This window comes from Cyanidioschyzon merolae, chromosome 6 (assembly GCF_000091205.1).
Source record: "Cyanidioschyzon merolae strain 10D DNA, chromosome 6, complete genome".
Lineage (NCBI taxonomy): Eukaryota > Rhodophyta > Bangiophyceae > Cyanidiales > Cyanidiaceae > Cyanidioschyzon > Cyanidioschyzon merolae.
The window spans coordinates 477,076-499,410 of NC_010132.1; the positions used below are offsets into that span (position 1 = coordinate 477,076).

A 22,335-nucleotide genomic window follows, 5' to 3' on the forward strand; every position below is an offset into this window, starting at 1 on the left:
AAATCAGTTGCCCCGACAAAGCGGACTGGATTCCAACCCAGAACTGGGAGCTGAAACGGCACCGTTCAACTGCCCAGTGAGAGAATGAGAGCAGAGCGCCGCATACTCACATCGAGAACGATTCTCGCAGGCAACCGATAGACGATCATGGGGTTCCACCATTCGATATTCCTGCGTATGTCACGGACTCGTCATTCCGAGGCTGGTTCGTGCCCCAGCTCTGCCGTTCGGTACCTGGATACCTGGGTCAGGCAGCACGACCCAAACATTGCTGGGTACCGACCACGAAACGTTGCTTTACGCCAGGAGAGTCGCAGTCGCGATGTTCCTCGCGAAAACGCCCCGCCATACACACACAAACTGCGGATCGTGGCTCAAGTCGTCGCTACAGTGGCGCGGCGTAGATGCTCAAGGAATATTTCCATGGAAACATCATCGGTATAGATGAACTCGGCAGCGGCACTGCCGCTAAGTACATCGACATTACCGCTTGTGTGGGTAGCACTGGGGTTCAGTTTCGCGAGCAGAAAACGCGCTTGGGATCCGTACTGGTCCGACTCTACCCAGCGCGGATACGGGAAACGCGCTGCAATGCACGCTGCCGCATCTCGCCGCGGTATTTCCAGCAGCTCCGCCAAGTTTCGATAATTTGGCTGCAAATGATAGCCTGCTTTGCGCCACTGGGCAACGGTGTCACCATAAAAGATAACGATGTAGAAGAAGGCATCGAGAAAGAGGACAACGTCGGGCCGAACGCTGGCCACATCGAGCAGCACCGGTGTAGGCGCGCTCTCCAACGAGTACTGAATCAGGCTGGGTTGAATCATGAGCATACCATCCGCGGTACTCACCCGACACAAATGCGAACGAAAGAACGCAGACTCATCGGGTGAGGTATTGAACGTTTGCAGTAACGCGCTCCGTCGCAAATGATACATGAACTGAGGATAGAATGACATGCTGGGGCCAAGTCGGAACGTCTCGGGCCGTTCCTTTTGGTAGTCGCCAAAGCGCGCACATAATCGAATCAAAAGCCGATCCAGCCATCGGAGGATATCGAAGGCCTCTTCGTTTTCCGTACGGAAAGCAGCGAGACGCGCCATGGTGACGGCGGCTGCCTCTTGATCGAAACCCGCTGCGAGGGTCACGAGGTCGTTGCCGTCGCACCAGCGCCCAGCATGCGTCGCTACCCGCATTCGGAACTCGCCCGAGCTGTGTTGGTAAGTTGTTCGAAACTGTATGTACCGATAGTGATTCTCGGGAATCCCATTCGACTGCTGGTTCACAACGTCGAAGAAAACGCTGAGGCTCGTGTCCGGCGAGATGCTCCCAATTCGCCATGCACAGGTACCCCCAATACCAATTTCCGTGTCCGTGGAGACGCTGGGTCCTTTCTTCTCCAGGGAAGCCGAGGGTCCGATCACGCCGGCAATCTTGAACTCCCGAGAGCAGTCGACCTCGAGTGTTGCCAAGAAATGGCGCTTAAGATGTCCATTTTCATCGCATTCAAAGAACTTCTCGAACGAACGCTTGAACATGTCGTGCTCAAAGGATTCAGCCATTACGAAAACGCCTCCGGTGCGATCCACGCACGCTTTCATCTCATAGAAACCGACCTGATCCAGGGAACATCCGAATACGGAGAGCGCGTGCCCGGCGTTCACCAGGCGCGTGGCTACCTCATCGTAGTGCTTGAGCGCCTTTTTCAAATGCGGTGCATTGTCTTTCTCAATATCGATATGAGAGCGCAGCTCTTCATCTAGCTTTGGACCAACGATGGTGCCGGGACCCTCGGTGCAAGGCCCGCCTTGCAACAGGCAAATATGTGCTCCGTAGCCCCTGTAGGTGCATTCCAGGAGAGCCGCAGCCGCTGCGAGTGCGGCACCCGTACAGCGCTTTGGCCGTTCGTCGGCCGGCACTGGCCAGGCGTCACGCTGAAGGCCCTCCAGAAGCGTTGCCATCATATACTCGCATTCTTGTATGGGTTGGAGAAAGCGGTCTGGAGGTGCCAGTTTTGAATGAGCGCCCGCTGCTGTCGCATCAGCACGCTGTTTGGCGGCAGCGCTAGCTCCAGCGCCAGCAGCTGCAGAGGCGCCGCCCAGTCCAAGCAACGGCTGCAGTGACGCTGCATCATAGGATTTGTTCCCTCGAAGGATGTACGATCGAAAGCCTTCAGTGAACCCAATCTCATGAACCTGCAGGTGCTGCCCGTACGTAATCAGGCCCACTGTTGTTCCTGGCGGTAGCAGCGAAAGCGCCTTGAGGAGGTACTCCTTCACCACCGTGAACTGTTTCTCGGGCACTGTCGTGTCCAGTACAAAGAGAAATGCCGGCGGTGGGGCCGGTGGCCTATTCAAACGATACTCTACAACTGTGTATTCCGGAATGAGCTCAGATGGCAGCTGGTTATCCGGGATGCTCGCATACTGTGGAGGGAGCTGGTTGCGCTGAAACGTAAACGGACAAACCCACATCCGCGCGTTGATGTCCACGCTACAGTACGGGTTGAGCACCGTACCCTCCCGCGACGTCACCGGCGGGTACGGCAGCGGAGGGGGCATGTTTGGTAACGGTCGCAACGGTGTAAAAAGACACGCAAACGGAAGCACGCACTGGCTAGCTGCGGCCTTGGTCGTTGGCCAGAACAGCCACGTCCAGCGCGTGCCGTCCACTTCCTCCAGTTGCGCGAAGTCTATAGACATGACCTCCAGAACGTCTCAAACTACGCACTGTTTACCAGGTAGGGTCAAACGCCCCCACGATCAGGCCCGAAAGACTCTGCCTAAGCGCTCGTGTTCGGCTCTGCGCTCTCCCGAACGTCGAGCGAATGACCTGTTGCGTAACTGCTGCCGCGGCGGCGGCAGCAGAGGCGAATGATGAGACCCAGCGCTTACCGAGTGCGCACTATAGGAAAAGGAACAGAAACGAACCTCTAACTAGCAAAGAGATCACATTTTCTTTCCTTCTCTATGATAAACATTAAAAGGGGGAACATGTTTTCGATATTTTAGAACGTTTACGTTATCGGCGGTAGGTTCCGCGAGCCGGACAAGACTGTCTGGGCTAGTGTATCACGCTCGTCCCGGTGGCGGGTGCTGTAGTGCGGTCTGAGCTGCAACTCGTCCAAACTGCAGTTTATTCTGGGACTTGATAGATTAGATCTCTTCCGGGTGTCGCCCTCGTTGCGGTGGACTCCACGTATATCGCTTTGCGCTGTCGCGTGCAGTGGGTTTGTCTGCGGAGCTTGCTGGCTCCGAGAATGATCATATACTCCGACTCTGTGTCAGGTGAAGCATTCCTCGATCCGACGCCCTCAGTAGTATGGCAACGCCGTTCTGTCTCTGTTATGCATCGGCATCAGCGGATTAGAGGGTAAGGCGGGTGCATCAACGCATGCACCCGACGAATGACAGGAAGCACGAGACGAGTAGTACATCCGAAAGGAAGTATACGTAATGGAATCTGGAGTTAGAATGCAGCATGATGGATGCTTTCGCTGAATCCGATACCCATGCATAGCGCAACCTCGGATCCATTGTCAATGTGAGTGTTTTTCCATCGGAAAAATGAAGCACGTAGCTCTATCGTACAAATTGTAACGATGTTCAAGTCGTAGAAAAGTACATTGTTTGTCCTCAATTGTGTTTCAACCTTCACACTAATGTATTCAAGTGCTTTTTCGCGCGTAATAGCTGTCCCATCCAAAGCGGTTTCGGTTTTTATATTGAAAAAGGAAAGTTACGGAAGGGGAATTGGAGGATCCTGGGCGCCAGTGTCGCCGGCAGCCCGAAAAAACGAAGAACAGTGCCAAGTCCAAAGGAACAAGAGAAGAAGAAGAAGAAGAAGAAGTAAAAGCGGGAGGCCCTACGTCAAAGGCTACACAAAAGACGACGGTACGACGAGATGGCGGTGAAAGCCTGTCTTCTTCAACATACCAAGGATCCGTACAGGGAAAACGTTCGAGAGGCAATCTGGAACCGTGTCGAGCCGAACTCAAGCGGTGTCCGTGACGCTTCCCAAGGAATGGCGCATTTCCTAAGGGAATGGTATCACGACGTTACGGACACCAAAACAGTCGAGGTTCTGGAAGAAATTTTCAACAAAACCTTTATTCATCACCGGATGCTTGGCACCGGGGAAACGTCTAGGTGAAATGAGCGAGTTCATGCCCTCCACAAAATTTACGCCGAATTCCGCTTCGACGGTACTCGATACAGGGGGGGATTCGAATATTTACACCTACGGGGCGATGAAGTACCTCACCAGTCTAAAGAACCATTTAACAATGAACCCCAAAAACTTCGATCGCCAGCATGAAAAGGAGATCGAATTCATCGACGAGACGACATCACTCAGGGGCATGAACGAGGATTCCGTCATCCGTACGGTTATACAAGAGCATCGTGCTGTCTTGGGACTGGCGAATCCAGCAGAAAAGATATCAGAGTGGAAAGAAGATAAGGAACGATACTATCGCCTCATCCTACGGTATTTCGTGTTTTTTGGCCGAGAACTCGAACGCAAGGCAGAGATGAAGCTGAGTGGGGAAAAAATGAAGAATGGGAGAGACGAAAGGCTGCGCTTCTGGGTAAGAGCTTAAACATCGTTCCGTTGTGAAACATCAAGTCACATTTTAAGACTATCGACTGCAGAGTCCTTCATGACATCATGAAGGAGATCTGTCCGGAGTTCGATGAACGGAAGACAGAGTTCACCGCTGAAAACCGGGAGACGTACTTGAAGAGTATCCTCAATTTCAAACGTCTCAAAGTAAGCAAGAAAAAGAAATTCACTGGGATGATCGAAACCGATGGAGTATCTATATGTGTACACGATCGGCGGTTGAAGGTGGATCGTCCAGTCCTGCCTTCAGCCTCGCCCGTGACGAAGCATGAAGGTGAGAAGGAGGCGGATCCTGCGATGCAGGAGTTGGAGGATAACGACCTTGGCGTTGACGTGGCGAAGCATGAAGAAAAGGAGAAGGCTGTTCCTGTGACTCAGGAGATAGAGCATAACGACCTTGTCGTTGACGTGACGAAGGATGAAGAAAAGAAAGAGGCGGATCCTGTGATGCAGGAGATGGAGGGGAACGACCTTGTCGTAGGCGCGGCGAATCATGAAGATGAGAAGGAAGCGAATCCTACCACGCAGAAAGCGCATGAGAACGACTTTGTAGTTGGCGCGGACCCCGGAAGCACAAATATCATAACCATCGCTGCTCCCAAGCTCGCGGAAGATGGTATTGACGGGAACTTGCGTCAGAAATATATGCGTCTTCTGCGGCTCTCGAGAGCGAGATACTATCGACAATCGGGAATCATGAATGCGAGGAAGAAAATCGTTACGTGGAATGTAGGAATGAAAGAGCACCTGGAAGCTCTGAGTGAGGTGACGAGCCGAGGAGCGGACTTTCGAGCTTTTCGGTGATTCATGGAAGTTCGCGTTGCGCATTGGGATGCGCTATGGGAGGAGTATACCAAGCCCCGGTGGGCTCGTCTGCGTATGAATCGATACGGTGGGAAGCAGCGGGCGTTCGCGAATTTTTCAATCAGCCGAGCGCCTTGAAGGAGGATCAAAGTCAGAGGCTCGTAGTAGCGTATGGGGCACGGAGCTGGAAGACCAAAAAAGGGTGTACGCCAGCTCCAACGACAAGGGTGTACAAGGAGTGCGCACGGCGTTTCGTTACAATACCTGTAGATGAGTTTCGAACATTGTATACACACCATGAACTGGGTTGTACACTTCAGCGAGTGGAGATGGAAAAGTGCCACAGGAGCCCTGAGGAAATAGCAAAATACGGACCGTTGACGGAGGAGCAAATGGAAAGGAGGGTGAACGTTCGTGGATTACTTGCACTAGTAAGTACAACCAGTGATGGCAAGAAACGTATGGAGTTTGTGAATCGTGACTTTAATGCCGCAATCAATGTACGGAGATGTGCGGTGCTGGAGAATAGACTTCCAGAGTCGACAAGAGTGAACTTTGTTGGACAACCTCTCAAAGTCGAATTATATGAGAAAAAGTTGGAAGCAGTCGTAGGTGGCCGGTCGAGAAACGGCGGGAAGGCGTCTGCACATCAGCTGGACACGTTATGTCTAGGGCGCGGTTTTCCCGCCACTACGGTACACTGTCGGCGACGTCGTTCGACTTTCGAACGGCGTTTGGAGGCGCGGCTTTGGCGGGAAACGCTTGGTGGGCGCTATCTGCTCCAAACGCTCTGTGTTCAACGTCATACGGTTTACGTTTTGACGCTTCATGGATTGGCACGCGGCTCCAGTTTACTATACTGATCAGGGTGTTGGAGTACCAGGTGCTGAAGAGCAAAGTGGAAATGTTTCTATCCAAGAACGGCGAATCATTGAGTTCTTGCTGCAGTTTCGCTCAGCTCCAAACGTGTTCCCTTATCGCGATCAGCTTGTGCGCCAGCTGCACGCTCGCAAGCACTGGATTCAGATCAAGATAGAGGACGTGTACGCCTTTGATGAAGAACTGGCTGGGTATATTCGCCAAGCGCCTAACGAATGGATAGAGCGCTTGGAGCAAGCAGTCGATCGGGTGGTACGTCGGCTGCGGCTGCCGCTGGACCACGAGATAGGCGGTGTTTCGGTGCAGGTGTTGCTGCAGTCCCAGGAGAACGCATTTCCGTTGAGGGAACTCCAGTCCGATCAGCTGGGGCGCCTTGTGCGTGTACAAGGCATTGTTATTTCCGCTTCAAAAGTACGCGCGAAAGCGCAGGTCGTCTGGTTACGTTGCCAGCACTGTGACTACCGAAAGATGATACGTGCTTCAGTGGGATTCGGTGGTTTCCAGGTGCCCCGCCAATGCGATCGTGTGACGGAAATGCGTTGCCCTCTGGACTCGTATGAGGTGATGCCGCATGAAAGCGTGTTTGTTGATCACCAGACAGTGAAGCTGCAGGAGCTGCCCGAGTCGGTACCCACTGGGGAGGTCCCTCGATCGCTCCTGCTCGTTCTCGAGCGGAATCTGATTGATAGAGTAGCTCCTGGTGAGCGCGTCAGCGCTGTCGGTGTTTACTCGACATACGCCAGCACTCGTGATCGGAGCAGTCGTTCTGTGGCAGCTAACATTGCCACAAGGGCTAGCGGACCAGACCTTGTAGCAGCGGTGAGAACTCCGTATATCCGAGTCCTCGGCATTGATGCTACGCAGGAAAGACGTGACCGTCATCCAGGCTTTACCCCGGAGGAAGAGGAAGCCATGCGCAGCTTGAGTCGACTGCCAAACGTGTACGAAGTCTTGGCGGCGAGCATTGCCCCAGAAATCTGGGGTCTCTCCGATCCAAAACGTGCGGTATTGTGCCAACTATTCGGTGGCTCTCGTAAGACGCTTCCAGACGGAATGAGAATTCGAGGCGATATCAATGTGCTTCTTCTGGGCGATCCGTCTACCGCAAAATCACAGCTGCTCAAGTTTGCGGAGAAGGTCGCACCGGTCTCCGTGTATACGAGCGGCAAAGGCTCTTCCGCCGCAGGGCTGACCGCCTCTGTTATTCGAGACGCCACGCATGGTGAATTCCATCTCGAAGGCGGTGCGATGGTGCTAGCTGACGGTGGTATCGTCTGCATTGACGAGTTTGACAAGATGCGCCTCGCAGACCGTGTCGCCATCCACGAGGCCATGGAGCAGCAGACCATTTCCATCGCCAAGGCCGGGATCACCACCGTGCTGAACTCGCGCACGGCAGTTTTGGCGGCAGCGAATCCTCTTTTTGGTTCGTTTGACGATACGCGCACTGTAGCGGATCAGATGGAGTTTGCATCCACGATTCTTTCTCGTTTCGACCTCATATTTCTGGTCCGCGACGTGCGCAATGATGAACGTGATCGAACGATTGCCCGACATGTACTAGCGCTGCATCAACGGGGCCACAGTCTGCGCCCGCAGGGCTCTGGACTCGATTCGGCTGGTGATATCAGCGATTCAGGAATGCTGTCTTTGTCACCGAACGGTGCTAGCGAGTTCACCTCCAGCCAGATGCTGAACGCCGTTGGTCTTGTCCCGATCGACAAGTTGCGTCGCTATGTCGCCTACGCCAGACGCCGTTGCCGACCACGCCTCTCCGCAGAGGCTGCTGACCTACTACGAACAGCGTACGTGGCAGTACGCCAGGAGCTGCGCGATCGTACGGCAGATGGACCGACTCCTGTACCGATTGCGGTACGCCAGCTGGAATCCCTCATCCGCTTGACCGAGGCGTTGGCCAAGATGCGCCTGAGCGATCTTGCATCAGCTGCTGATGCCGAAGAGGCACTGCGGCTTTTCCGAGTCGCCACCATGGCCGCAGCGCACGCAGGTGCGCTACCTCCTGGTGCCTTTGAGGGTACCCTGAGCGGGGAATTTCTCATTGAGGTTCAAGCAGCCGAAGCAGCAATTCGGCGGCGCATCGCCATTGGTTCCATGCTCGCTTTGAACCGGCTGGTACGTGAACTCACCCAGCAGCATCTGTCTGCAGCGGCGACCCAGCGGGCGATCCAGATCATGCTCGGGCGACAGGAGCTCGAATGGCGTCGACAACGGACAGTACTGTGCCGTTTACGGTGAGGAGAAGCAAGGTGAGCGTGTGCATTGCCCCCGGATACCTCGCAGCAACCTGCTGCAACCCGACATTCGCGAGCGCGTCTTGAAACCGAGCATACCACGCGGCACCAACTCGTGCCACTGGCGCTGCTGGTGTTGCGCGTTTCGCGAAGAGCCCGTCACCACCACCTGGGCGTCGCTGTACGCCCGCTACCAGTCCCTGAAACGGCTCAGTGCTCGAGCACCTACATGGAATCAGTGCAGCATCCACCACGACCCGAAGGTCATGTTCGTCACCTTGCTCACGCTCGTTTCCAGAACCGATCACCCGCGATGCTCGTTTTCAGCATGCGCTTCCGCGAACGCTGCAAGTGCTTCGCGCAGTTCCGCCGACTCCCTCAGCGCTCGGTCTAGAACAGCGCTCGGTAGATGCGCCACCACGAGACTCGCGCTCTGTGGCATCAGCAACACACATGCCCGAATAAAACCCGGCCATAGTTTTGGATATTCCCAGATACGACGCTCAGTGACCAGCGTTGTGAGCAGTTGCAGGATGAGGTGTTGGGTCTTGGGGTACCGCGCCACCACCTGAAGCAGCGTTCGCATGAGCATCACCGGCAGCGGGTGCGGGGAACGCACCATACTCTGCAGGGCACTTGCCCAGCACTGCGCAGTGAATATCGTGTCCATCTCGAAGCAGGTTTGCACCGCCTCAATCTGGAGTTTCAGCGGAATCGCCTCGGACTTGGAGTCGAGACGATGCAGGGCCTCGACAAGCGCGCTCGGTGTCAGCGGTGGCGTGGTACGTCCACTGGCAACCAGCACCAGACGTTCCCAGGCAAGTCGTCGTTGATCAGCGTCCAGCTGTTGGACGAGTGACGGGAGCACTTGCCGAGCCTGCTCCGCGGACAGTGCCCTGAGTACCGGCAACAAGAGCAGCAGCGATACGCGCCCTTCGCGCTGATACCGCTGCCATACCGCATCGACTAGCGATGACGGCAGTTTGCCTGTCTGGTTGAACAGCGTTTCCGCGACCAGTTCCACGATCTGGACAATCAGTGGACTGGTTTCCGGGATCGGTGCCTCTCGGATAAGCGCTTCGAGACGATCGCTCGTCGCCGACCAACGGAAGAGCGCTCGATCGCCACAGAGACGCTGCAAGCTCGCGGCAAGTGACGCATCGGTGCTCGCTCGTGCGTACAGTTCATTCACGTAAAACTCGAGTAGCGTCACGTCGTGTCGGACCAGTGCGAGATACGTCGCAGCGAGACGTTCCAAACGCAAACGATATCGTTCAGCTGCTGGTGACGGTGAAGCGTTCAGCAGGGCACGTTCCAGGGCCTTGCTCAGCCACAACTGGAGTCGGTGCGCGATCCACGGTGCTAGGAGCGCATGCTCAGCAAAAAGCGTGTCCGCAACGAGCCGTGAGGCCGGTCCCCGCACCAGTTCATCATCAGAACAGCAGAGTTCAAGCGTTGTGTCCAGGGCACGCTCGCGATCGACACTGTAACGTAGGGTGCAGAGCTCCTTGAGCGCAGCCAGGGCAGAGAAAGCCCGACGGGGTTCCGTTGCCATCTGCGACAAGAGCACATACACCCATGGAGGCACGCGAGGTAACTCAGCGAGGAAACGGGCTAGGAGTGAGTCGGGAACTTTGGCATGAGATGTGAGACGCTCAAGTAGAGTATCCAGCAGACGCTCGTAGCGTGCTTCGGGGAATGCGGTATCCGATTCGGCTATGGCAAGGAGCGAAGCACTTTTGTCCTCGTCGAGCAGCGCAGACTCGCGTAGCGCCTTGGCGACGCGAGCGCGTATAACGCCCAGCTCCGCTGTATGTAAAGCGGGGTCAGCTGGTGTCAACATGGGTAATGCGGTGTCAGGAATGCGTTGAGCAGTATCAGTATGAGCAGCAGCAGCAGCAGCAGCAGCGAGAGTTGATGACGGTGACTCTGACGATGCTGACGCCAGGTCCATCTGCGACGCTTGCGGCTTGACGGGCTTGTCCGCGTCTTGCGGTGTGTCGGTAGACGCTTGATTGCTGCTGGCGTCCGAGGTCTCGACAGCAGCATCTGTAGACGCGGCACGTTCGCCTACCTCTGCACTCAGACGCTGGCGCTCTTCGGCACGCGCATGAAGCAATCGCTCTAGGAGCACTTTCTTGGTGCCCTTGGCATCCAGATGGCGCCTTGCCAGTTCCGCCCTCAATGCTGCAACGGTTAGCCGCTTCGCTTTGCTCTCATCCAGGTCGACGTCCAGCTGTTCAGGCATTGCTGTATTCGGTGCCTCCTTCGGTGCTGCACCTGTTTGATTGGAATTCGCGGACGCTGACTGGTGTACGCGGGATGCGTCCGCAGCAGGCGCAGACTTGTCATCCGTGTCTCTTGAATGGTCGTGAGCTGGCAGCTCGCGCTTCACTCCTGCAGCGTTGCCATTGGTGGCATCCACCGCAGCAAGCGTCTCCGCAGTCGGTATTCTATCGTCGCGCTCAGTGCCGGGTTCAGCAGCCGCGTCACGCTGCCAAGGCGCCGCGAGTCGCTCCCGCTTTGAGGCAGAAGCATCTAGATCAGCGCGTATCTCGCTGTGCGAGCGTTTCAGCCCACGGGGCGGCTCTTCAGGTGCTCCCCGCAGCTCAGCATCGCATGCGACCAGCGCCGTGAGCCATCGCAACGCCAGCTCCATTCGACCGGAAAAGTCTTGCACGATAAAGTCGACAACTTCCTCGCTAAGCGAGGATTCTCCATAGCTTGCCTGTGCGAGCAGGCGTGCCAACAAGGAGAGGCGCAGGTCGTTGGCCCCGCAGAGCTCCATGGCGTCCTCGGCCTGCAAGAGGCGCCGCACCGCTTGCTCTCCCAGCGTTTCCCATTGTTCCGCGGTTAGCGGAAGCGCTCGTACTTCTGGCGCCTGAGCCCGTATTACAGGACGACGTCGTTTCACCTCTTCTGCAAGGAGCGTTTTCAAATGCTTACGGATGCTCTCCACTTGCGTACGCTGACTCTGTTGTGCTGCAAGAACCTGCGCTCGGAGCCTCGGATCCATGCGACTGCTCTCGTCGTCGGGTGCAGCCTGTATCGGGCGGCTCGTGGGCATTTGCCGCAGCGTCTCCAGCACAAGCTCTTCCAAACTTGCAGGTGAGACAGCGCTCCTCGTGACAAGGAGACGAGCGACCTGCTCACTGTCCTCCAGCTGGCGACACGTCGGCCCGTCTTGCACAACCCGGCTCCAGGGCGCAACGCTGCCCTGCTGGAGCGCAAGTTGCCGCTCACATTCCTCGGCAGTATTCGCAGCAGCTTCTGCCTGATCCTCAGCGCCGAATAGCTCCAATGCAGCATACAGTTCCTCCTTGAACGGCAGCATATGCGGACAGCGCAAGAGACAGAGAAAGAGGATTCGCATGTTCAGTGCGATGGACTGTTTCTGCGAAATCCTTCTCACATGCAACGATTCCTTGAACGCCACATCATACAGCGGCACTAGCGTACGCACTGCGAGTTCTGCTCGTCGACGAGCGATGCTCGCCAACGAGGAGGCTCTCGTCAGCAACGGCACGAACGAGGCGCCAGCTGGCGTCTCCGCCAGACGCGAGAGCGCCTGCTCTACCCATTCCTGGCACTTCACCGGGCTGATGACATCGGCAAGTCGTGCAGCATCCCGCCCTGAGAAGGAGCGTGAGCTCCAGTCCACTGGCGAAAAAGTGAAGGAGAGCACAACGAGTTCAGCGAGTTTGAAAAGCTGTGACTGAAGGCGCGCGATGCCACTTGCGTCTGCGAATGTATCCGCAGCGAAAACACGGTCCAGCAGCTGCGCAACATCCGCTGCAACCTGCTGCCGAGGCTGCTCTAGCGGTTCAGGGCGATGCTGGACCTCTTCTGCAGCAGTTGTGGTCCGGCTGGCACCCAGCAAAGTCCAGTCTTCGCAGGTGAGTGCCTCCAGAATAGTGCGAAGTGAGCGCAGCAACGAGTTCACCAGTAACAGCAGTCGCATGCGCCTGAGAGGAGCCTCCGGGTTCTCGACAAGGCGCCGAAGCGTTGCAGTAGCTGCCCCAAGAACAGCTGCTCCGTTTACTGGGAGACTTTTTGCCAGCAGCGTGGCGAGGTGTCGCGGCCACTCGGCGACGCAACTCGACAACCAGGGCGCATCAGAGCCAGCTTGCGAGGTAGTGCCCAAGTCTTGCTCGATCCAGTCGATGGGTTCCTTGAGCAGATGCGGAATCAGCGCAGCAGTTCGCTGTACGTGTTCGTTCGGTTCATAGGAGACTGCGCGGTACCACCAGAGCGGGTGCTCTGGTGGCAGGAGGCGCGAGGTTTGCTCGCTGGCCTCAACCCAGCGTTTCCATCGCTCAGAGCTCTGGGTTGTCTCTGGTTTGGATTCTGAGCTTCCATCCATGTGGTTTCGAGCGTCACCGCACACGTGCTGTGTCTTTAGAACACACTCCGTTTTGGGAATCCGAGTGCGCTGCGGCTTCAGCTTACGTACAACGAATAGCGCCGAGATGAAAAAGTTCGGCGGTGGACGTGCCCTGCGAACAAGTTTGCCTGATGTTTGCTCAGGCTACGGTTTGTTTTACGTAGACTCGTGCTACCTTAAATGGAATCGGGACTGAAACACAGACGGTGAAGGTGGTTGATTCCGTTTTTTGTGCTTGTCGTCAAGAACAGCTTTTCGAGGGCTTTTTCGGTGTCTGGTTCCTTTTCCCCTGGCTCTCTCGTATCTCCGGCTGCGTTGTCAGCAGTTGAAGCGAGTTCAAGCCAGCATTCAAGTCTGACTAGAGAGCTTCTGGTTGCTGTCGACTTGTTTCACTCATGCACTGACCAAAGAGAAGATCTGTGCTTGGCTTGCAAGGTTCATCCTGATGGTATCCAGCCTCGATCGACCTTGCACAGCGGTGAAACATGGTTGTGGTTGGACGTTCCTTTGCATATTAACCAAACCTGCTCCTGTGAGAGCCACGCTGTAGCGCGTGAATGCTTGCTTTATCGCTCGGCAGAGGTTATGAACGATCACGGGAGGCTTATAACGGTGGTTCTGTGTGTGATTCCGCAGCAGCTGTTGCGCCTAGAGATAACAGGCTGGTTCTGGACTGGCCTTTCGGAGGGTACGCTGTCCGCTGCATACGCTCGTACATGCTCTTCCATTCGTCAGAGCATACGCGAAACACGACGTTGCCTGTGATAGACGCAAGGATCGGTAGATACGTCCCGGGCCGTAAAACAAATCGAAAGCTTTCAAAGCAGCAACGCTGCCGTCTTCCGATTCTGTGACGTCGTTTGCACTGCAAGCCATCGTTGCAATGATGACGATCCAAGAGACTTGTTTGTTCAAGCTGAAGAAACAAGAGCCTCTGAGAGCATATCCCGTGACAGGGATCATGCAGCTGCTGCTGCCCACTGCGTCGTCGATGGCTCCAACCAGGCGAGGATATGTGTTCCGTACCGAATCGATGATAGGAAGTGCCAAGAGCGTCCCGAATCTGGCATGGCCTTGTGAAGAATTCGCCAATATATTTTGTCGACCTATATTCCTTATCCATCAAGCGGCACGTATCGCTGCCCCTTTAGGTTGTCTTGAAACATAAACATCGAAAAGGTAAAGAATATGTCATTTGAGCATGCCACTCATGGGGAATCGAGAGGAATCGAGGCTTTTCCACATGAATCGGATGCTGGTATCGTTTCTGTTTTTTGCCAGATCCTGCTTGAAGACATTGCGAGCGATCTTTGTGGCGGTAGCGTAACGTATTCAAGGAAGAGCGCGTCGGCTGAGAACTGCCAAACAAGCAACAGAGGATCCCAAAAACCTCAGAATGGATCCGAAAAACTTTAGAGCTTCAGTCTTGATGTTGAAGGTATACAGCAAAACAATTTCAGGGAAAAAAGCGCATGGCAGGGACATAGCGGGCAGTGCTGTGTTCCGTCTGCATCTGACATGGATGCACGGTTTTGTGACCGCTTCGGTGTGCAGCATTTGCCGTGTTGGACTTGCACGAGCAATGTACTTGGATTCTGTCGACCGGTAACGGGCGTCGGATGACCAGTGGCTGTGGACGCTTTCGACGCCACGCTGAAACGGCTGCCGCAAATGGGAAACGCGAGCCGGCTCGTTGCTTCGAACTACAAGTCGCTAGAGTCTACGGAACGTTCTTGGACGGTTTAAGGGGTGCAACCACCATCACGCCAACCTCGAGCGCGTCGATGCGTTCGCAGGTATATTCAGATAGCGCACGAGGCGCTGGGCAGTGTCCCAGTGCGCTTCGCATTCGACCAAGCATAGCGTTTTGCCAGTTTCTTGCCGCGCTTTGCATGCAACGCAGTGAAAACAACAAATGAGTTGCTTTTGGGGGCAGAAACGCCGAAAGCCGTGGTGTGCGATGTGACCTCCCGATCAAAGTCGCCGCGCAAAGCCGTTCAATGCACGAGGAGCGCTGCGTCCATGGGGCGCAACGTCGCTCGTGACAGCGGCAATGGAGCGAACCTTTTATCGGCCAATGTTGCTGCATACCAACAGATCATCGTGAACAAGACGAATCCCGGCGTTTGCGCCCTAGAGCAAACAAGGCAATGGCTGCGCGATTCATACCTAGCACCCAGCAGAGGGAACTGTCCCCGCATCTCGCGAACGCTTGAACGCCCCCACTAGCCGCATGCGTTCCGTGCGCTGGTACCTTCGGGGCATCACGCACGCGGGCACCTCTGTGAGTTACACGCTTCCAGCGACTAGGAACTAGTTGCGACGTATGCGTGCCGCATCTCCTGTACTCGCGTTGGCGCAGCAGGAGTCAGTAAAAGTTCTAAACAGTTTGGGCGTGAACACGGCATCCTATCCCTGGACGCATGCGGCAACAACGCAGCTGCATAGATGCTCGACGTTGACGCGGAATCCGAGCCCTGTAACTGACGACGATGGCTACGCGATTTCTACCCGTGCTATCTCGTACCAGAATGGTTCAGCCTCTGGGCCATAGGCCTGCACTAGAGCCGAATCTCGACGTATTCAACATGTCCAGGGAAGCCAAGGAATGATGCCCAGCAAGCCGTGGAGCAGCATGTGCCTCTGACTCCGACAGGCACGCTTGCGCTGTGGATCACCCAAGCGTCGTCCACGGGCAGCGCTGGTTTTTCCCCTGGGTCAACGCTGCTCGTGGAGAATCTCACGCGCTTGCCGATTCGCTTCCATATATCACACACGCGATAAAGCCTTTCAATGGTGCGGTCGAACGAATACATCGAATGACCTTGTGCTTCGATTGCCGACTGGGGCTGCCCAAGAACACGGTCCATGTTCACCCGTTGGGTTCTCTGCGAGCCTCACTGCTCGACGCGAGTCCATTCTTGTAAAGTTTTTCGCAGCTCTGCGAATTCTTCGCGGTCAACAGCATGACCGAGGCCTTGCACCGTTCGAAACGATACCTCGAAGCCAGGGGCCAGGTTCTGGCGCAGAAGCTCCGCGGAGTGGACGCCCCAGTGGTAGTTCACGATCTCGTCTTGGTCACCGTGCCACAAAGCGATACGACCTTTGCGCCTACTTTTGGGAACTGCAGCGAATACCTCGTTCCGCAAGGCAAGCCAAGTACTGAGTCCCGCAAAGCCGCCCAGGTCCCGCTCGCTGCGTAGGTATGCTTGCAAAGCGATCGCACCGCCCTGTGAAAACCCCCCCAAAAAAATCCTCTCGGGTCGCACACCCTCGTTTGTGCACTCCTCTTCGACAATCTTTAAAATCCGTGAAACTGAGCGCAGAATGCCCTCACGATCCTCGCGAGCGTTCTCGCTGAGGGAGTAAATATCGGCCCAAGCTGGCATCCGCGTACCAAAGTTGAGGGTCACGGGAACCGTGTCCGCCGTTGGAAGTATAACCCGTGTGCTGGACAGCCTCAGTTCTGGCACTGCAGAGCTCCAGCCATCTGCGGTATCACCGAGACCGTGCAGCCATACCAGCGTTGCCGTGTGCTTGCCTCGGAGCGGCTCGAAGGTCTTCCCCGCACCGCCGTGTGCGTCGCCTCGCGGCATAGTACTCGTGAGGAAGCGCAACCTACAACCAAACGACAACGTTCTTCTCTCCTTCGATGCGAGTAGTCTAGCGCGGCACAGCGCCACCAAACCGATACGCCGCTCTGTACACCGAACACCTGCCTCCTGCAACAGAAAAGCCACCATGGAACGATTCCTCGATGGGATGCGGTCGCTCGTGGGTAGGCGCGCTGCAATGGCACCCACGCGAATGCCTAGGCGACGTCGTAACCTGGGATGTCTAATATATACAAGATTGTACTGGATCGTGGAGCAAGTCATTCGCGCCAGCTGCTCATGTTTCCGGCTGAAGAGAGCCGGCGCACCAACGGGGCATCCCGCCGACTCGCCATCACTGGACGGAGCGCGCGCACCGAGCGCGCATGGGTGCGTTGGTGCTGCGGGCGGCCTCAGCGCACGGCAAGATCCATACTATACATTAATGAACGTGTTTGTACGAGATGGACAGGAACGGATCCGCAATGCGCACGCACGCGCAGTGGCGTGTCGCTGGCGCACGAGCGCGCCGACAGAGCAGGCAGCGTACCGCTGGCGCTCAGCGTGCTCCATAGCGTGGGTGCCCGCTGCAACATACCAGGAAAGAGTCTCGAATGTATGGGTAGCTGGATGTTCTAAGCAGAATTCACGCGAAAACTCGCGAAGCAGCGGTGGCGAAGAGCAAAGGTTGAACCATGCACAAGCCGTCCTCTGAGCGAATTCCCAGCCAGTGGCAGAACAATGCGTACCCGAAGCCGCAAACTTCCTGGCAGGTGAGCAATGCCCCGCAAACTTTAGAGCATGATCTAGAAGCAGAGTCGCTTATTCATACTGCTGCAGCGGCAGCGGCAGCGGCCTCGGGTTGCGTGGCGCAAGTGCAAGACCTCGAGCGAAGGCTTGCGGCGGACGCCGGCCTGCGCCCCCTGGCCACGACACCTCTCCGCTACATTGAATCTGCCTTGGATCTGGAGGCGTTTCTAAGTGACATTCTTGCGGACATCGAACCAACGACAGAGAACAGTGTCTCGGGTTCCGTCTCGGGAACCGGGTCGTCCGGACTCAGCCTCGACAAAACCTGCGCTTTCAAAAAGGCGGTCGCAATCGATCTCGAAGCACACTCGTACCGCAGTTATCAAGGTTTCGTTTGCCTCGTACAGATCAGCTCTGTTGACTGTGATGCAGTTATCGATGCGCTGGCTCTGCGTTCCGCGCTCGCGGACCCGTCAGGCGCTTTCATTCGCCTGCTTCGACACCCGCGTGTCGTGAAAGTGATGCACGGTGCGGACTCGGACGTTCTCTGGCTGCAGCGGGATTTTACGCCTGCGGCGCGCATCGTGAATCTTTTTGATACGGCTCGAGCAGCCCAACTGCTGGGCGAACCGAGCGTATCTTTGGCGCACCTCATCAGCTGCTACGCGCGCGATGAGGATCGAACCGCAGACCCCGCATCGCTCCGCAACGGATCCCGCGACGCCTTGGCCTCCGAGAAACGCGTATTTCAGGTAGCAGACTGGCGCATTCGGCCGTTACCATCGAGTATGCTCCATTATGCCAGACAGGATACGCACTATCTCCTGTACCTTTACCGAGTCCTGAGCACCAGGCTTGTTCAGGAGACTGACCCAAACTCGCCCGAGACGAACCGCCTGCAGCAGCTGTGGCTCAAGTCTGCGGATGTCGCGCTACGCCGCTACGCGTTGCAAGAGGTTGCTGCTGATGCGCATTTGAAAGTGGCCCGGCAGTACAAAGCGATGTTGTCGGATACGATGCTTCCACTACTGAGAGACTTGATTCACTGGCGCGATCAAATCGCGCGAGAGGCAGACGAAAGTCCGCCATACGTGTTTCCGAATCATTTTCTGATCGCTTTGGTGCGGGAGACTCCGCGTTCCCCGTTTCAACTTGACAAGTTGCTGCGCAGGCTTGGGCTTGCACGCGGCAGATGTCTGCTGTCCAGATCGACCAAGTGTGCGCGGCGGTTACTGGCACTGATCCGAGCGCGTCTTTCTGTGGCTCGCGCTCCGGGGCGCCGTCATGCGCTGCACAGCCAGCGACCTGCCGTCGAGCGACTTGCCATCGAGGCGTCGGGGGTTCGACCGCCTTGGCGCCGTCCCGGCACGCAAGCGACGTCACATCAGAGACGACATGAGGAGGACGACCGACGCCCAACTTAAGTGGAGCAGCGGCGCCACCGAGGGCGCACACCCGTTGGAAAGCCAGGAGCGTCTCAGAGAGGCGCTGTGCTCGATCGCAAGGGCGGTATTTTCTGACGTGCTCTTCTCGTTGACGTCTCGTTGTGTCTGGAATCGACAAGCAGCTGACCTTGTTATGAACACGAATGTACCGAAGCTTTTCATGGGTGTGTGCATGTGTCAGCGGAGCTACGATGTCCATGTGTGCGGTCGTCTTACGAATCACGCGCGCTTCGTATGCGGATATCGCGGTCCAGTACAAACGCTGCTTTGCCTGTAATGCAGCGAGCCCAGCGCTAAAGACGATACCTTCGATGATGATTCGGGATACAATGCCGGGCCCAGTGGACGAGTTCCAAAGGAAGCCGTTCGGTGACACATGGAATGCAGGTGCCGCAGGACCTGTGCACCTTGCACCTGCCTGGACGATGGACGCTTTCGCGTGTATCGACGGTACAATCTATGAACGCGTTCCTCGCAATGCGACGAGAGCTTTGAAGACCCGTTCGGGAAGAAATCTACGCCGGTCGCTTCGCAGACTCGATCCCAACGGCGCTGGGTACTTGAATTCGGCGGAGTGCGTCTGGACGAATCCATGAAAGCCCATCAACAGCAGTGCGATGCCTCCAAGGATCGCACACCGGCCACGACGGACACTGGACTGAAGTCGTCCAGAGGCACCCTTTTACCCCCGTTACGTAAACTCTTTATAGATAAGAAATGGCGGTGCGCAGCGCTGCGCTTGTCGCGGCCATACAACCTTCGAAAACGCTCCCAAGCGCTCGGTCCTGTCATGTTCTCCGCACGCACTGATTACAGCCCGTCTAGCCAGATACGACGTATGCGCTGCGCAAGTTGCTTGTTCGAAAGCATGCTGCGCTCTAGATCGATTCGATCTCTCGCTCGAGCTCTTCGATGATGGGTTCGTTCCGCACGAACCAGGACTTGAGGCCCTCGAATAACTGAAAGCGTTTGGGTTTTGGCTTCTGCTTTGGCGTCTCGTCCGTGTCTTGGGCGACGACCTTTTGGAAAGAGACTTTGGGCGCTTGCTGGATTTTGCGTTCATGCTCTTTGATGCGCTGCTCTGCAGTCTTGATACCGTCCGTGTTGCGGAGCACGTCTGCGTACGCATCGGCATCGAGGGAGGCGATCTCCGCTTTGAGCGCATCGAGCTCTTTGCGCAGTGCGTCAGCGCTCATCGTTTCGATGTTTTTCGAGTTCGTGCTCCCGACTTGCTCTCTGTTCACTTCGGGAGTGGCCATATCATGCGCGAACGAGCGCCACATCGAGAGCGAGTCATCCCTCTCTTTACTTTCAGCAATCTGCAGTTGCCGGTGCACAAGTAGGATGCGGAGCTTGAGTTGCTGCACACGAGCAGCCCTTTCCTCTGCTGACAAGGACGGGGTTTTCTTTGGGGTCTTCCCCTCGGTTTTCGGTTTGCGGGGTGCCGAACCTTGCGGTTCCGCCCCGGCGGCAGCGGCTCGCAGCGGGCTCCGGGCTCTAGCACCCGCGCGCCGACACGTGGCCACCCGCTGCACTGCCATACCCGTAGACTTGCGTTGGATCCCTGTAGCGCTCACAAACATAGTTCTATACCCCGATTAATTTCTTTTCAAGCGAAGGTATTAAACAAGAAACAAAATGGTGCTAGCCGCAGTTGAACGAAACGACGTTCGCAAAGCGACACAAGGCCAATGCTTGTGCGCACTTCTCCGAGTCCATTTTCAAACGGATATCTTCCGGATGCGTGCAAGGGAAACGCAATGCGCGGCACGCACGCATGCATGCATGCGGCGATCGCCGGACAGCAATCTGCTCAGATTGCCAACGCACGTGCGTGTCCGTTTGCCGCCAAACACTGGAATCGGCGCTGTTGCTGCGGGCATTCGCGACGCAGGCAGGCAGGCAGGCAGGCAGGCTCGGTGCGCCGCCCGTGCCGCAACCAAGGTCATCTGGCAGAGGGCTGCTGCCGATGCGCGCTCGTTGAGGTCATCATCAGAAAGGCAGTGTTAGAGCAGCGCAATGCACGCAAGGGTCATGCCATTCCCTGCGATCTGATGAACATGATTCTCGCGCATAGACGTTGGTAAAGTGAACGATTTTCGTCAACGTGCTGCTAGCTGCAGCGCGACGGCCTTGCACAGTCTACCTCGCTAGCTACCTGTTGGCGTCTGATGTCGCGGTGCACGAGTAACGACACCTACAGGTGCGTATGGACGTCGAGCGCGACAAAGCGCATCTGAGAGTTCGCAGGCACTGTGCTGCACTGTGCTGTGCGCTATCATCGGTTCATCGTTTCGCCAGCGTCCGAGCATCGCCGCGCAGCTCGTCCGTGCTGACAGATGCGGGGAGGAGGAAAAGCGTGAGCTGCCGCCGCTAGTCCACGGTTTTCGCATACGCAATTTATATGTCATGTTCATGGACGTAGCCCTGGATACACACGTAGCCACTACACCGAGAGAACGACAGCTGCATGCGCCTTGAAGATGCGCTGCCGGGGCTGTCTCTCGCGAAGGTTTATGCTTGCCTGTGCTGTTTCGCTTGCGTCTATCCAAGAGTGCTGGTACCGGCTAGGTCGTTGCTTTGTCATACAAACTTGGTTGCGTGCAGCTATCGTAGAGGGCCAGGGGAGTCATCGGCCGCTTGAAACCCGCACCAGTGGCGCGGCACTGCAATATCTGGGGTGTCATGACCACAGGGACCTTGGCGGGCGCGCTACGTGCTACAAGGTCTGGTGAAGCCCGCAGCGGGCAATACATGCCCTTCGACTGCAAAAAGATGTGCAGCCAATGCCTCGATACCTGGCAACTATGCGTCACGCTCGATGTCTTGGGTACGTGTACCATTCCTGTACGCCTACGTCGTTCAGTGGGGACGCCTGTCCACTGTGTAGTGCTATTTGTTGCGCACTCGTTTCTGATGCTCTAAAAGACGTGCGACAAGATCGAGCTATTATGCATTGGTATTTGCTGACAGCGCGATTCAGTTTGAGAGGTGTTCTCCTACATACTTCAGGGGATTCTTGTCGAGCGCTGTAAGCAAACAGCTACCACCACACAGTTTTCAGGATTGATGCTCAACCATAGACCGGGTATGGCGAAAAGGCAGCGGTGCTCGTCCACATGGTATTTGTTGTCCTGTATCGGCATCTTTTGACATGGGCACTTGCCTGCGCTCGTTGCAATTCAGGGATTGCCTCCACATGATCATTTTTCGTCTGCCGAGAACACCTTTGCCATGGATACTCCACTGCAGTTTCTGCGGTTTGCGCAATGCAAATTTGGAGATGAGACTCGATGCAATCTACAGCCCTGTCAGATGAAAAAAGTCCGGGAACGGCTCGCTGTCCCGACACCATTGGATTCGAACCGAGCTGGTGGATACGAACAACCTCGACGTTTCCAGCGCAGCAGCGACAGTCTGCGGATTCATACGTACCATGTGAATTCTCCGCCAGAATTAGGAGGTGGCTTGTTCAACTCTTCTTCGCCGCTGGGATTACTGATGCCGCTAGAGACATGATGGCTCGCGATGGAATCCAACAAAGGCTCGTAAAGTAGCCGATGTAATTTCCCATTGCATACGTGCAAGCATCTATGATTCTCCTT

At 56.0% G+C, this 22,335-nt stretch overlaps 6 protein-coding genes across 6 annotated transcripts, besides 3 other annotated features; 2 read left to right on the top strand and 4 right to left on the bottom strand.

The window, feature by feature from the left end:
- Window positions 1–374: 374 nt before the first annotated feature.
- Window positions 375–2,702, bottom strand: CYME_CMF170C (vesicle coat complex COPII, subunit Sec23; the record flags this gene model as incomplete). Its single annotated transcript, XM_005535753.1, has 1 exon — window positions 375–2,702. The coding sequence occupies one exon, from the start codon at window positions 2,700–2,702 to the stop codon at window positions 375–377; it is 2,328 nt and encodes a 775-aa protein (XP_005535810.1).
- Window positions 1,732–2,595: a sequence feature (possible transcribed region).
- Window positions 2,703–2,892: 190 nt separating the features above from the next.
- Window positions 2,893–6,170: a sequence feature (repetitive element).
- Window positions 6,171–6,255: 85 nt separating this feature from the next.
- Window positions 6,256–8,562, top strand: CYME_CMF173C (DNA replication licensing factor MCM5; the record flags this gene model as incomplete). The annotated part of the gene is made up of 1 exon (XM_005535754.1): window positions 6,256–8,562. The coding sequence occupies one exon, from the start codon at window positions 6,256–6,258 to the stop codon at window positions 8,560–8,562; it is 2,307 nt and encodes a 768-aa protein (XP_005535811.1).
- A 300-nt stretch (window positions 8,563–8,862) lies between these two features.
- On the bottom strand, window positions 8,863–12,921 carry CYME_CMF174C (similar to tight junction plaque protein Symplekin; the record flags this gene model as incomplete). Its single annotated transcript, XM_005535755.1, has 1 exon — window positions 8,863–12,921. One exon carries the CDS (start codon window positions 12,919–12,921, stop codon window positions 8,863–8,865), a length of 4,059 nt encoding a protein of 1,352 aa, XP_005535812.1.
- A 137-nt stretch (window positions 12,922–13,058) lies between these two features.
- Window positions 13,059–14,112: a sequence feature (possible transcribed region).
- Window positions 14,113–15,839: 1,727 nt separating this feature from the next.
- On the bottom strand, window positions 15,840–16,685 carry CYME_CMF176C (similar to lysophospholipase II; the record flags this gene model as incomplete). The annotated part of the gene is made up of 1 exon (XM_005535756.1): window positions 15,840–16,685. The coding sequence occupies one exon, from the start codon at window positions 16,683–16,685 to the stop codon at window positions 15,840–15,842; it is 846 nt and encodes a 281-aa protein (XP_005535813.1).
- Window positions 16,686–17,230: 545 nt separating this feature from the next.
- CYME_CMF177C (similar to polymyositis-scleroderma overlap syndrome associated autoantigen) lies at window positions 17,231–18,709 on the top strand (the record flags this gene model as incomplete). The annotated part of the gene is made up of 1 exon (XM_005535757.1): window positions 17,231–18,709. One exon carries the CDS (start codon window positions 17,231–17,233, stop codon window positions 18,707–18,709), a length of 1,479 nt encoding a protein of 492 aa, XP_005535814.1.
- Window positions 18,710–19,608: 899 nt separating this feature from the next.
- On the bottom strand, window positions 19,609–20,313 carry CYME_CMF198C (hypothetical protein; the record flags this gene model as incomplete). The annotated part of the gene is made up of 1 exon (XM_005535758.1): window positions 19,609–20,313. One exon carries the CDS (start codon window positions 20,311–20,313, stop codon window positions 19,609–19,611), a length of 705 nt encoding a protein of 234 aa, XP_005535815.1.
- Window positions 20,314–22,335: the final 2,022 nt, after the last annotated feature.